Source organism: Schistocerca gregaria, chromosome 11, assembly GCF_023897955.1.
Source record: "Schistocerca gregaria isolate iqSchGreg1 chromosome 11, iqSchGreg1.2, whole genome shotgun sequence".
Classification (NCBI taxonomy): Eukaryota; Metazoa; Arthropoda; class Insecta; order Orthoptera; family Acrididae; genus Schistocerca; species Schistocerca gregaria.
The window spans coordinates 140,941,707-140,954,679 of NC_064930.1; the positions used below are offsets into that span (position 1 = coordinate 140,941,707).

Here is a 12,973-nt window from a genome sequence, read left to right on the forward strand (position 1 = left end):
AATTGATATCTTTACCGGTAGAATGACAGATATAAAGGAGAAACTTCAAACTGAAGTGGCTCAGATACACATATATGATAAGAATATTGATGGAAAAATAGTTCAAATGTAGGCCCTGATATGTTCAGTATTCAGCAGTAGATTTGCACATTAAGGCCATAAATGTTTATCTGATAATCGGTTTACGTATCTTGAACATATGGATGTATATTTTTGCATGTTATACATATAACTTTTTTCCTACTGCTTGACAGCATATATGGATGTTGTTTGGGTCAGATGATGCTTGGTCCTTGTTGGTGACCTTTCTTACTTGGCATCATTTCCTTAATTTTGAAGTTACTATTATGTGAAGACCATTTCATAAAATAGTCTTAGAGACTTCCTATGATAATAATAGCTTAGATTTTGCTATAAATGTGTTGCTAGTTGGCAGTAGTGAGGCAGGTTACATATCATTGATCTGTGGTGCTTTTTTCCCATGAATCTAAGAGTAGTGGATCTTTTCTCTGGGGTTGTTGATGTGCTGAATTCAAAACTTGCATCTAACCATTGTATACATTAAAATGACAAGTGGGGAAGATCAGCAAGTTCTGCACCTGAAACACTTATATGCTGGTAGAAATACTGTTTCGAAATTGTTTGATCTGTTTCTTGGAAACGTTTTTGTAGCAGTAGGCTAATAGAGTAAACATGTAGAGTTTACAGACTGCCTGTTCTACGAAAACATCCAAAATTTAACCGTTTTATTTGTGGAATTCAAGCTATTCAGTTCAGAATTCATGGCACGAGAGTTAATTGCACGATTTGCTCCCCTCTGCTGTTAATTTTGTAATTTGGCCACCATATCAGCACCACATCACTGACCTTGTAAGTTGCACCACACCCTGTACTGTAGGACCAGGCATGCATGTATCGTTAGACACTTTTTTTTAAAATTTACTTTATCTTTGTAACTGCATTTAAAAAGCAGTTTGTCAAATTTGTGCATGTATTTAGTGTATGTGGTGAAGTGCCTGGGAGAATCCTCAGCATAGCAGCACCCTTTTATTTGGCACTGCATCGGTTTTAATTTTTCATTTCTCACGTATGCTTTTTGTTGTTTTTTTCCCTCCACCCTTTCTTTTTCCGTCCCCACACCCACATTCCTGTCGACCTTTGCACTCTACGCACATTTCCTCCGACCGCCAAAATTTCTCTGCACTCGACGGGAACTTCCCACCGAAAGAGGGAGTGTGCGTCCCGGGTGAGTTCCCCTGTGCGGACGGAAGTCAGTGTGTGCCAGAGTACCAGCGGTGCGACGGCCGACGCAACTGCAGGGACGGGTCCGACGAGGAAGACTGTGGTAGGTGTCTGCGCGCATTCACTCGTCCGTAGCGACAGCGTCCGTTCTCTAAATGTCGTCCAGAAACTCTGTGTGTGTTTGAGGGGTGGGGGGAGGGGGTTCAGCACAGCAACATAGGAGAGGGAGTCAAACTTTGAGCCAAAACTCCCTGGAGAACTTATTTTCCAGGGAGAATCTTAATTCCAGCTGATAAATGTCATGGTTTGAAAATAATTTATTTTCCGGCGCTGTCACCCACAATTTCAGTACCTTTCTTGGCTGTCACCTGCCATCTGCAAGTTGTGACGGATGCCATAGTTCACTCTAACCACTGAGGAAACCACATTGTTGGCTGATGACCTCTAGATGGCGAGTGATGGTCAAAACTGATAAAGTCATACTGAAATTGTGTGTCTTTGTGCCAGAAAATAAATCATTTTCAAAATGAGCTTTTGAACAGTATGTGGAATCTCCAGTAGGACTTGAAATGTCGTTTGTTCCAGAATGATAATTTTTTCATAAAATTTGAAATATAAATGGATAAAATAAAATCGATGAAGGATAGTTGGAGGACTGGTACAAATCGTATTTCCAGATATCTCTTTGAGAAATAGATACAAATCACCTGCTTTGGTAGCTGACAGACATCATGGAAATTTAATGAACTGAGTGAAATCAAATGAAAACTCCAACATTGTAAAATACAAAATTATATTTTTTGTTATTATGGCAAAAAACAATGAAAACTCCAAGCTTTCAAAATATAGCATTACTTTTTTTGCTTAGTGAAAAATAGAGAGAGGTCGTGGTAGGAGAACATGTGCTTATTTAGGAGAGTTGTAGAATTTGACAAAACAATATTCTGCATAAATACACAGAAAAACCTGTATTATATGAATATGCAATTGCCAAACAACCATTTGAAGCAGCCACAATCACACCTATTAAATAATCTGAAAATATGCATATAGAGTGACTTAAAGTGGAATGAAGACAGGAAAGCGGTTGTAGGAATAGAACATGCCAGGTTGAGGTTCGTTGGGAGAATTCTTGGGTTCAAATGGTTGAAATGGCTCTGAGCACTATGGGACTAAACTGCTGTGGTCATCAGTCCCCTAGAAATTAGAACTACTTAAACCTAACTAACCTAAGGAGAGCACACACATCCATGCCCAAGGCAGGATTCGAACCTGCGACTGTAGCAGTCGCACGGTTCCGGACTGCGCGCCTAGAACCGCGAGAAATCCGCGGCTGGCGGAGAATTCTTGGGCAATGTAGTCCACACATGAAGGAGGTACCATACAAAAGTCTTGTAGTTGACTGTGCTTCTTCATCTGAGAGCCTTACAGTATATGAAATAGAGAAGTTCCAAACCAGAGCAGCACATTTTGTCACTGATTCATTCTGTAAGGGTTAATGCATCATAGAGATGCTTATCCTGCTCCAATGGCCAAAGCTACAAGATAAGAAGTGTGCGTCATGGTGTAATTTACTGTTGAAATGCCAAGAGTGGAGGAGGAAATTAGTGTTTAACGCTCCGTCGACAATGAGGTCATTAGAAATGGAGCATGAGCTCAGAATAGGGAAGGGTGGAGAAGAAGCTCGGCCATGCCCTTTCAAAGGAACCATCGCGGCATTTGCCTGAAGTGATCAAGGGAAATCTTGGAAAACCTAAATCAGGATGGCCAGATGTGGGTTTGAACTGTCTCCCTCGCGAATGTGTGTCCACTGTGCTAACCACTGCACCACTTCGCTCAGTAACTGCCAAAAGTGGGCATTCCTAGAAGAGTCAGTCAACATATCACTTTCTCCAACATTTATTTTGTGAAAACACCCTGAAGGTAAAATTAGAGAGGTTTGAGCTCGAGCAGAGGTTTACCAAGAATCCTTCTTCCTGCATACGATTTGTGAGTGGAACAGGGAGTTGGAGAAATTGTAACGATAGCAAAAGTACTCTCTGTCACTTACTGTAAGGTATGTGTGTTAATATACCTGTGGATCTAAAAATAGTTTCCATCCTAAATGGCAGTTTTGAAAGCTTGGTGTTTCCATTTTGATTAGAATAGCTAGGTAATCAGATAGAAATAAAAGTGCCGATGAAATAAAGAGAATGTGGATTATATAGGGCACATTTGATGCAGTTGTGATGTGTGTTGGTGTATGTGGTTGAGTTGCCGACCACATCTGTCTGTGTACCTCTGACGGAGCTACATTGTTTCTGTAAACACTTGTGATTTCTCGAAAAATTCACATTGGCGTGGTGAGTACACTAATGTGGGAACCGTGCCAAAATCAGCACTCGAAACATTACTTCCCTGACACTAATGTAGCATTTGGTGTGTACTTAATGTAAGTAGATGCTTGTTAATGGGTTTTAAGTATGGTGGTGGTTCGTGTATATATATATGTACATTTGTGTCTGAAGCACAGAATATCTGTAGCAGGGAATACTTGTACGGGGTGACGTGGGCGGCCTGTTTTAAGAAATTGTTTGAGCACATGGGTTTTAATGCCAGTTTGCATTGTGTCTTTTCAAATCAGTGCCAAGGATGGTAAACATTCCTTACTCATCAAATTATTCCCTTCTTCTTGCGGAGAATGGCCAGACATTTAATTTGTCAGATAAATGCTGTTATGGTTTTCAGTCCACTTACTTTTGCTGTATCTCATTCACACATTACCTCCCCAGCCTTAGTCTCGTGAGAATGGGACTTCAATCTGTTTTGAACCACCAGTGATGATGTGAAGTCTTTCTGCGTGTTATGAATGACTGTCTGGTCAATGCGTGTGTTGAGTAAGGTCTGTTTATCACTTATTGTCTTTGATTTTTGTAAATAATTTTTAATTTACCAATATTTTGTTTTAGCATTCATAGTTAGCAACCATAAAATGATACTCAGTGTGGCATAATTACTGTATGGCAGAACCTTTAAAAAAAAAAGGAAAAGTGTAGACAAGCTGTGGCAACATGTGTCACAGTGCCTCTTTTTCTTTCTAATTAGGTACACACATACAAAGCAGATAGATGTGCATGTACAGAACAAATGAAAGACAATGTCTTTTTATGGATTAAATCAAATATGAAAAAGTTTATTGCCGTGGCTGCATCTGCACACATGTGTATAGCCTCATGCTGCCCCTAGGGATATCTTTATTCCCACAGTTTTTTGTACAAATAATGAGTCAAGTATATATCAATTTGGTTGAAATTGCTTTTACGTCATCTCTTTCTATCCCCACCGTCAGCCACAGGACGCTAAGGGGTGTATTAATGTCACAGTAAGTGTTTTCTGTCTTACTTGGACCAAGTTTGCTAGAAATTGCTTTGTTCATTAGAGAGACAATTTGATATGTTACTGTCCGTGCCTCTCACCATACACTGCCACTCCTAGAGGTACAGATTCATCGGTGCTGTTACAATGGACCTAGCGACCTCGACAACTGTGGATTCGATACTAATATTAGTCGTTATCGAATAGTTCTTTATGTCATGGTTACTCACTTCCACACCGACACCTAGAGATGGTAGGGGTATACTACCTCGACAATAGTTTATTTGCAAATAATTGTACAAATAATGAGATTTTTATATACAAAATTTGGTTGGAATTGCTCCGGACATTCCTGAGTTATACTGCTTTGTCACTGTCTTTTCGCCCCAATTTCGGTGGTTTGTATCTCCTCAGAAACCTTCACGGGTGTGAGCACAGCTCACCTATGCCTCGATACAGTCGGATGAGTGGTATAGGAATGTACAAGATACAAACAAACAGATATTGATTTTTATATCTTATCTTTAATTTTTAGTTTGAGATAGCCGCAAATGCAGATTTACAGGAGCAGTATGTAAACTTTTATACAACTTGACATAGTCAAGTTTTGGGAGCATGCAGTTTTAATTTTTGTTGTAAAATTTGCCTCAATTGCAAATTTATACAAGAATAACTGGTTTCGATTGATCAGGCAGCCCTCTTCAGATCATTAAAAACCTTGTGTTAGTAACTCGTCATGTGTATTGTTAGAATGTAGTGTGTTACTAAAACTGTTGTGCATTGTGTGATGCTATTTTTTAATATGTGGGCTAATGCCCATGCTCCAGTGAGTGCAATTTTGATCAGTATGTTAACTAATTGTATAACTGTGTGCACCTTTGGATCCTCCATTTGATGGATGCTTCTTCTACCTTGAAAAGTATCATAGAAGAATATGCAGCATTTTTAATGGCATGATAGGACTTATCGTAATGTGATGAATTACTCGCTGTAAAGAGGTTTTTAATTATCTAAAAATTATTGTCTGATCGATCTAAACTGGTCTCTTTGCAAATCTAGACATGTGGACTTCATAGAGTATGGAATATTTTGCCTCAGTTGCACATCTTTTGGTCTATCACAATCTGTTTGATCTAGAAGCTCATATTCAAATGTTGGATAATATCCAAAACAGAAAACCAGGTAACTGTAGGAAGTCATATTGAAAGAAGTTAATATAAAGAAAGTAAATGAAAGCTGAAAGCTGCCCACTGTTTGTGTCAGCAGACGTTGTACCATATTTCATGATGCTACACCTAAAACCCATCTCATATGGAGTACTATTCGCCATAAGTTTGCCTGGTGGTGCGCTTGCAGAGATGACAGCCAGCTCGCACATCTGAGTTCTCATGAGGTGTAAGGTGGAGCGCAGGAAGTGGCACACTCGATGACTGCTTGAACTGCAAGGCCTGAAATCCAGATGATTTTCAGTCTTTCTCAAGCAGTTTTAAAGACACTATCGAAATTTTTAAAGACACTATTCAATATATATAAATATGATTCTTGCACATCTCATAGCTTTGTCCGATCACTAATGCACAGGTACTGAATAAAATTAGGAGAGAAAAGTGCTTTGTTTTTATAAGGCTATGTATTTTGCAAGAAAATACTGAAGATTTAAACATGCACATGACCCTTATCTGTGATTTGCAATTTAAATTGGAGGACCAGTTGAACAGAGTAGGTAGTGTCTTCTAAATAAGCTATAAGGTAAACATAGACTAAAACAGTGGTAATAGAATAAAGTTGAACTAAATCAGGTGATTCAGAGGGAATTAAATTAGGGAATGTGATGCTGAGAGTAGTAGCCGAATTTTCATTGTTGAACAGCAAAATAACTGATGGTGACCAAAGTAGAGAGGATATAAAATACAAACTGGCAGTAGCAAGAAAGAAGAAGTTTTTAACATCGAATATAAATGTAAGTGCTAGAAAGCCATTTCTGTTGGTATTTGTAAGGATTGCACTCTTATACGGAATTGAAATGTGCGTGATAAGTAGTTCAGATGAGAATAGAATCTTGTGAAAAGTGGTTCTACAGAAGAATCCTGAAGGTTAGATGGGTAGGTCTAAAGATAAATGAGGATGAATCTAACTGGGTATTAAAGAAGTTTACCATGCAACTTGACCTTGGGGGGGGGGGGGGGGGGGGGGACTTCAAATGTGTAGAGGGAAACCTAGATGTGAATACAGTAAACAAGTTCAGACAGATGTATGCTGCAGTAGTTAGGTAGAGATGAGGCGGTGCCTTGCACATGGGAGACCGTTGTGGACAGCTGCATCAAACTAGCCTTCATGCTGAAAACCATAACCCTATAGTACAAGTGGTAGGCAACTGGTATAATCATTTGTTGGTGATTGTTTTTCAATACGACACAGGCAGCTTTGAAGCTAATTGCTTCGTAACACATGAGGATGCCCATTCTTTTATCATACCCAGTATAACGTGCCATCTCACAATTTTCCAAACCACAAGAAGACATGTAATTGAGACAACATTCACCTTATGCCCAGTACAATGTTTTAATAGTTGTGTTGGTAATTTTGCCACTTTGAAAATAAAACTAAGTAGCCTACCACCGTGTGAAAGGCACTTCTGTTACAACTGTATATGACAGATCTTAGCGCACAAATTTCTAAAGAGATGGTAAATAAAATCTTAAAATTGGATAAAATGAGCATGGTAACTATGATTATAAGGCTCCATAGTATATAGCTACACTGTAGCCCTTAGCTGGCCCCATTGCTATTAAATCAGTCATAAAGTAGTTTAGCCACACTGTGTATTTGTTCAGTTTGGAGAATTAGGTTACGATACTGATTTTGTTCTGTGAGTGGTTTCACCAAGTGGTAAGCTTGAAACTGTGTCATTAGTATTGCTTTTGGTTACTGATTTAACAAAATTTAACTTGCAAGAACCTTGTTAGACTATGAATTGGCAAACACCCTTTTGTCGATTTAGTTTTTGGAACAGATAATTTTTATGTGTTGGCACTGTTGTATTAACATAATGTTGGGTTTGTTAGCCATATAATCCGTTTATCAGTTTCAGGTGGACATACTGTTTTATGTAATTGTATTTGTGGTTGAGGAGCCATGCTTTACTGCATATTACATTGTAATATTTGCTTTACTTAACATTCCTGTCCATACAAGCTGGTTTTCACATCTCTGTTCTTGCGTTACCTTATTTAGAACAAACATTACTCTGCAGTTTTGCACAAATCAAGGTAAAAAGAATGTATATTAATCAAAACATTGTTGTTCGTGTATTTATTATTTTTTATGTGATAGCTATGCAATGATAGCAAAGAGTTAGCTGGGTCACCCATTGTGTACCTTCTATTTGCTTGTGAGGTAATGTGATGGCTCTAGTTTTGCACAGTTCTCTTAGAATACAACACTTCAGTTGTTTTTTATGTGATGACAAATGTTCGAATATTTTTTTCCCTTAGGTAGTGTGAGCATTGTTCATAAGCTTGTCAAAAAGATGCAGTCATGTAATTTGAATTCTTTTGAGACTATAAACAATGTTTAACAGTAAATGTTTCAGAGTGCCTGCCCATGTCTTCACAGTTAAGTAACTTCTTTAAATAAGGGCTTGGTGAACAAAACATTCTAAATTAAAGGAAACATGAGGTTTTCCTTCTATAAATGAGAGAAGATAACCCTGTATGTCGTGCTAAACTGGCTGTTCAATTCTCCTGAAACTGTATTCAAATGGGTGCCCTAGACACTTTCATCAGGTGCAGTAAGCAGTAACCATTGACAGAGTGCTGCCTGAACTGCAAAAGAAAGTACATCTATGAGCCTTTTACCTCACAAAGATGTCTTGGTCATTTGTCATAATGTAGTACAAAAGGATGGAACTGTGTGTCTGGTTTAACATTAAAAGTAAATTAAATCTCTTGGTTCACACATGGAATAATTGGTGAAAATGTTTATACAAATTTAGCTGCTTTGACAGACAGTAGTGTTTAACAATGTAGCAGAAATTTTATGTGAGACAAGCACAGTGAATGCTTTAATTAAATTATAAAGTGCATCATTACATAAACGTTGTTCAGATTGCACACGTTTCCATGGAGAAATAAAGGCATTATCGAATTCTAAAATGGATTGCTACATACAGGTCATGTTACGCTGTTACAGATTCACGCACCGTTGACAACCATACAGGAGAGAAACATTGTCCTTAAAAATAAGCTTTGACCTAAGCGTAATAATTGTTTCACCATCCCAGCACTATGGCTCTCATTTACCTAAGTTATAGTCCTGTGTGTAAACATCATCCTCTCTTTATTATGGAAAATTGTATAGAAGGGGTTTGAAAAGAAGTATTAAATATTTTGAGAGGTGGTAGTATGGACAAAGACAAGAAAAAAAGTCCATTAAATACCAGCTACATACTATGTAAGCTATGAGCACTGTTCGTCTTTGCTACACATCTCTTCCACTGAACAAGTGGTCATAGCTCTTAAAGTTGCATTTTGGAGTGTATGTTTACTAGACTTTAATCCTTGTTTCCATTTGTACTACCACCTCTCAAAATGTGGATGGCACATTTTCTCTGGTGTTTTGGCAGATATTTTCAATTTCATTTTTGAAGCTTGTAGCCGGACAAAGCTCAAGCAAGTACTGCTCATCGTGTCTTTCACGCAACCACTTTTGATGGAAAGTGTTAGTTCATTTCCTGTTACAAACAAAATGATTTTTAAAGTGGAATTTTCCATGGACAGTCACTGAGCCACCTCTAATTAGTCTACTGCGATTTGCATTATATATTAACAGGGACATCCTTAAGAGAGGGAGAAGTTTATATCAAGAATTATAACTTAGGTGAATGAGAACCACAACACTGGGATGATGAAACAGTTGTTATGTCGACGTCAAAGTCATTTTATATATAATGCTGGGAAAATGCAACCAATTACAAAGGAGACTGCTTACAAATCCTGTGTGTCCAATTGTAAAATATTTTTCAGGTTGACTAACAGGAGAGTGTCACAGAAACATTGAAATGTGTCCTGGCATACTATTGATATCACACACAAATTATCCCTTGAAAACCTGCTTACAAAATTACACGAACAAGTTTTAAGTGAAGAAGCCAGAGATCTTCTTCAGCCCCCTATTGCTCCCACAGGGACTGCAAAGACAGGGTGAGACTAATTACAGCAAGTACAGAGGTGTTTAAGCAGTCATTCTTCTCCCAGTAATGCATGTTAAAGTGGTTTGCAGAATTTGTAGGTTGGTTTACGTACTGTATATGAGGTGAGGTGCAAGTTCAGAGATGTGAAACCTATAGAACAAAAAGGAAAAATGTTCTTCCAATTGAAATTGGTCCAGGCACGAATGCACACACACACACACACACACACACACACACACACACACACACACACACATTTTTATTTTTAGTAATATAGTACTGTGAAATGTGATCAGGAATGCAGTATCTTTGGGATGTACTGTATCAGATCTGCTACAACCTTGGCAAGGGGCAATAGAACCATGCTGATTTGGCAGAACATTTTTCCTTAAGTTCACCGGACAGTGCAGATATAACCCAACTCCTTGCCAAAAGTAACTACCACACCATCTGTGACGTGACCCCCCCTTTTGGGAAACCTGTAGAAGGCTGCGCGGACAACCAGTTCGAGTGCAACGACGGCACTTGCATCGACCTGGCGAGGCAGTGCAACGGCTTCCCGGAGTGCCGTGATGGCAGCGACGAGTTCAACTGCCCCGACACTGACTTTGACCCCGAGGTGCCTGGTGGAGGCTACACCACTGGCAGGGAGCCCGATTTCAGCCGCTCCCCGGATTCCACCGAGTACCCGACTGGCGCTCCGCCGGTAGATGAAGAAGGTGCTTACAACTACTGCTGTATTCCAAAGTATAACATTTCCCTAATTTTTCTAGTTGGTCATTGAGTGAATGGTGCAGCCTTTGACGCTTTTGGTCGATACGGCGTTTGCCAGTTGTGTACTTCGGTGTACAATATGGATACCACAGGGCTGATAAATAAAAATTTTCACCAGTTGATCTTCTTTCCTTACAATATCTTGAACTCCACCTGAAATGACATCTCATCTCCTCTTTATTCTGTTACGAAGTCAGACACATTTTTTCTTTTTGTTTTATACTGATTTCAAGCAGACAGCCTGAAATCCATTTCTATCAACATGACTTCCACGACAGTCATTTCAAAGATGAAAATGTTGCATCAGTTCTCACAAAATTTCAAAATTGAACTGTACACCTTTGTTGCTGTGTAAACAGACATTTATGAAACTAATTTTGTGATGCCGGTTTCAAGAAATGAGTTTTTCAACTCAGTGTCTTCGTGTAAACTAAACTCTACTCTGATGTCTTTACACTGCGTTTGACACACTGTCTGCCCCCAGCCCCGCCCTCCGAACCCCATGTTATTAGTTGTTAAGTGAGTTGAATTGCACAGCATTTGAGACCTCAGTCCTTCAGGTCTATACTTTATTCCACTTTACCTGTGGAGAACCCTGGATATGGGAACAGTGGTGGCTGCATTGTAATTGGTACCTGAAACTGACAAGGATGAAAATATGTGATAATAGAACCAAAAACATGTAACTTCTCAGTAAATTGGGCTCTGCAAACAAGCCATTCCAGGCTGTCACTGCAGTATGAAATAATGAATTTGAAATGTACACTTTTTGTTCATTTCTCTGTCTAATTTTATGTAAACACAGTTGCTGTTTGTGAGTTGTAACATGAACGTTTCTCGACCAATTAGTGGTTACGGTTACTAGGTGATCATGTAATTGGGCTACCAATCGGAAAAGAAAATATTATGGGTGAGGATACTTTCGATTCATGTTGCTAGATCTTCCAGGACTGCATGAAAGTGCAGTATTGGGGAATGTGGTGGATGCACAATGGAATGCCATCACATTTTGTTGCTGATGTAAGATGATATCTAATATACCACTACAATCCAGGACGAACACACAGAGCAGGGCCTGTGCTCTGGCCTCCAGGATAACCTGACCTCAATCCTCTGGATTTTCCTGTCTGGGGTCATCTCAGAAGTCAACTGTACAACACTCCCATTGATGCAGTTTGAAGGACTGCAGCAGCGAATTACTCTGCCTTGTCAAGACTTCCGAGGTAATATAGGGGTGTTGAATACAATTCATAACTCTTTGTAGAGACGAGTGCAGTCTTGTGTCCAAATACAAAAATGACACCTCCTTTAACAGGTACAATTGTACAGTAAATTGTAATATGGAACACACACGGAAGAGTTATTGTATTTTTTGTTAAGGGAGGCCATAGATAAAATTTGAGATCAATTAGATGGAGATTTGGATCATAAAATTCATGTTCCAAATATGTTTGTGCTAACTAGGACAATATTTTATACAGAAGTCAGTGGCAGCTCGAAATCAAGTGCACTCACATATTTCCCAAAAGGATGATTTGGGGACCACTGTTTACTGGGGCGTGTTTGCTTCTGTTATTGCATACTTTCACCCATCTCAGTCTTCACCATCAGTTGTGATATACCCTCTATGCCTTCCCATTTTCAGTGTTCACATGCGTGTCTCAAACTGCCAGTAAGGCAGAACCCGACTAGTTGTATCTGTATTTTTTGCTGGTCTTTGCCCATCCAGTAGATTTGTTTTGAAGGGTCATACAGCATGTCCTAAACTTTTAGGATAAAAGTTATACAGATGGTAATGATTCCAAGAAAGAGTGCCTTTAGGTTAGAGACTAGTGCTCAGAAATGAAAGTTAAGTTCTTTACTTTTGTTCCAAGAGTTGAAAGTGATGACGAATAAGGTCAGTGCATCAGTTACACTGGCACGTAAAAATATTGCCACAGTATCAGAAAATTTCTAGTTCTCTGTTGTATAATCAGACAAACGTATTACCATTACCACTTTATAAGAGGTACCTACGACTTAGAACAATGTGCTTAAGTAAGGGAGAATAGTCTGTATGAGATTTATACATATTGTTTTGCCATCAGGCAGGTAATATTCAGGTATACTATTACTCAAATAGTTTCTATACTCACAGTTTTAGTAGCTAGAGGTGCAGGCTGGCAACATGGAAGAAAATTACAAAACCAGAAATTGAAGATGCAAATGCTCCTGGAAGATTTTAGAGCCTAGAGCTATCTAGAATTTTCAGTTGCAAAGTCAATAGAGAACTGAACAGAACACTGTGAACGACTAGAGATAGAGCATTCATATTCACAGGACATGTGCATTAGTATGTTCTGCAGTCATGATTAACATTTGAACCATGTTGGCATGTGGGTCCAAGGTCAACATGCACATTGCGGCACAACA

At 38.9% G+C, this 12,973-nt stretch overlaps 1 protein-coding gene across 49 annotated transcripts in view; it reads left to right on the forward strand.

The window, feature by feature from the left end:
* Window positions 1–12,973, forward strand: part of LOC126295245 (basement membrane-specific heparan sulfate proteoglycan core protein) — a 1,297,357-nt gene that overhangs the window by 1,028,719 nt on the left and 255,665 nt on the right. For 45 of the 49 annotated variants that reach the window (XM_049987617.1, XM_049987624.1, XM_049987622.1 and 42 more), the window contains 2 exons: window positions 1,229–1,345; window positions 10,273–10,506. The exons of the other annotated variants lie outside the window; for them this stretch is intronic. In XM_049987617.1, the coding sequence (XP_049843574.1) occupies window positions 1,229–1,345; window positions 10,273–10,506 (351 nt within the window). The remainder of the gene's footprint in view (window positions 1–1,228; window positions 1,346–10,272; window positions 10,507–12,973) is intronic. 49 annotated transcript variants of the gene reach the window in all.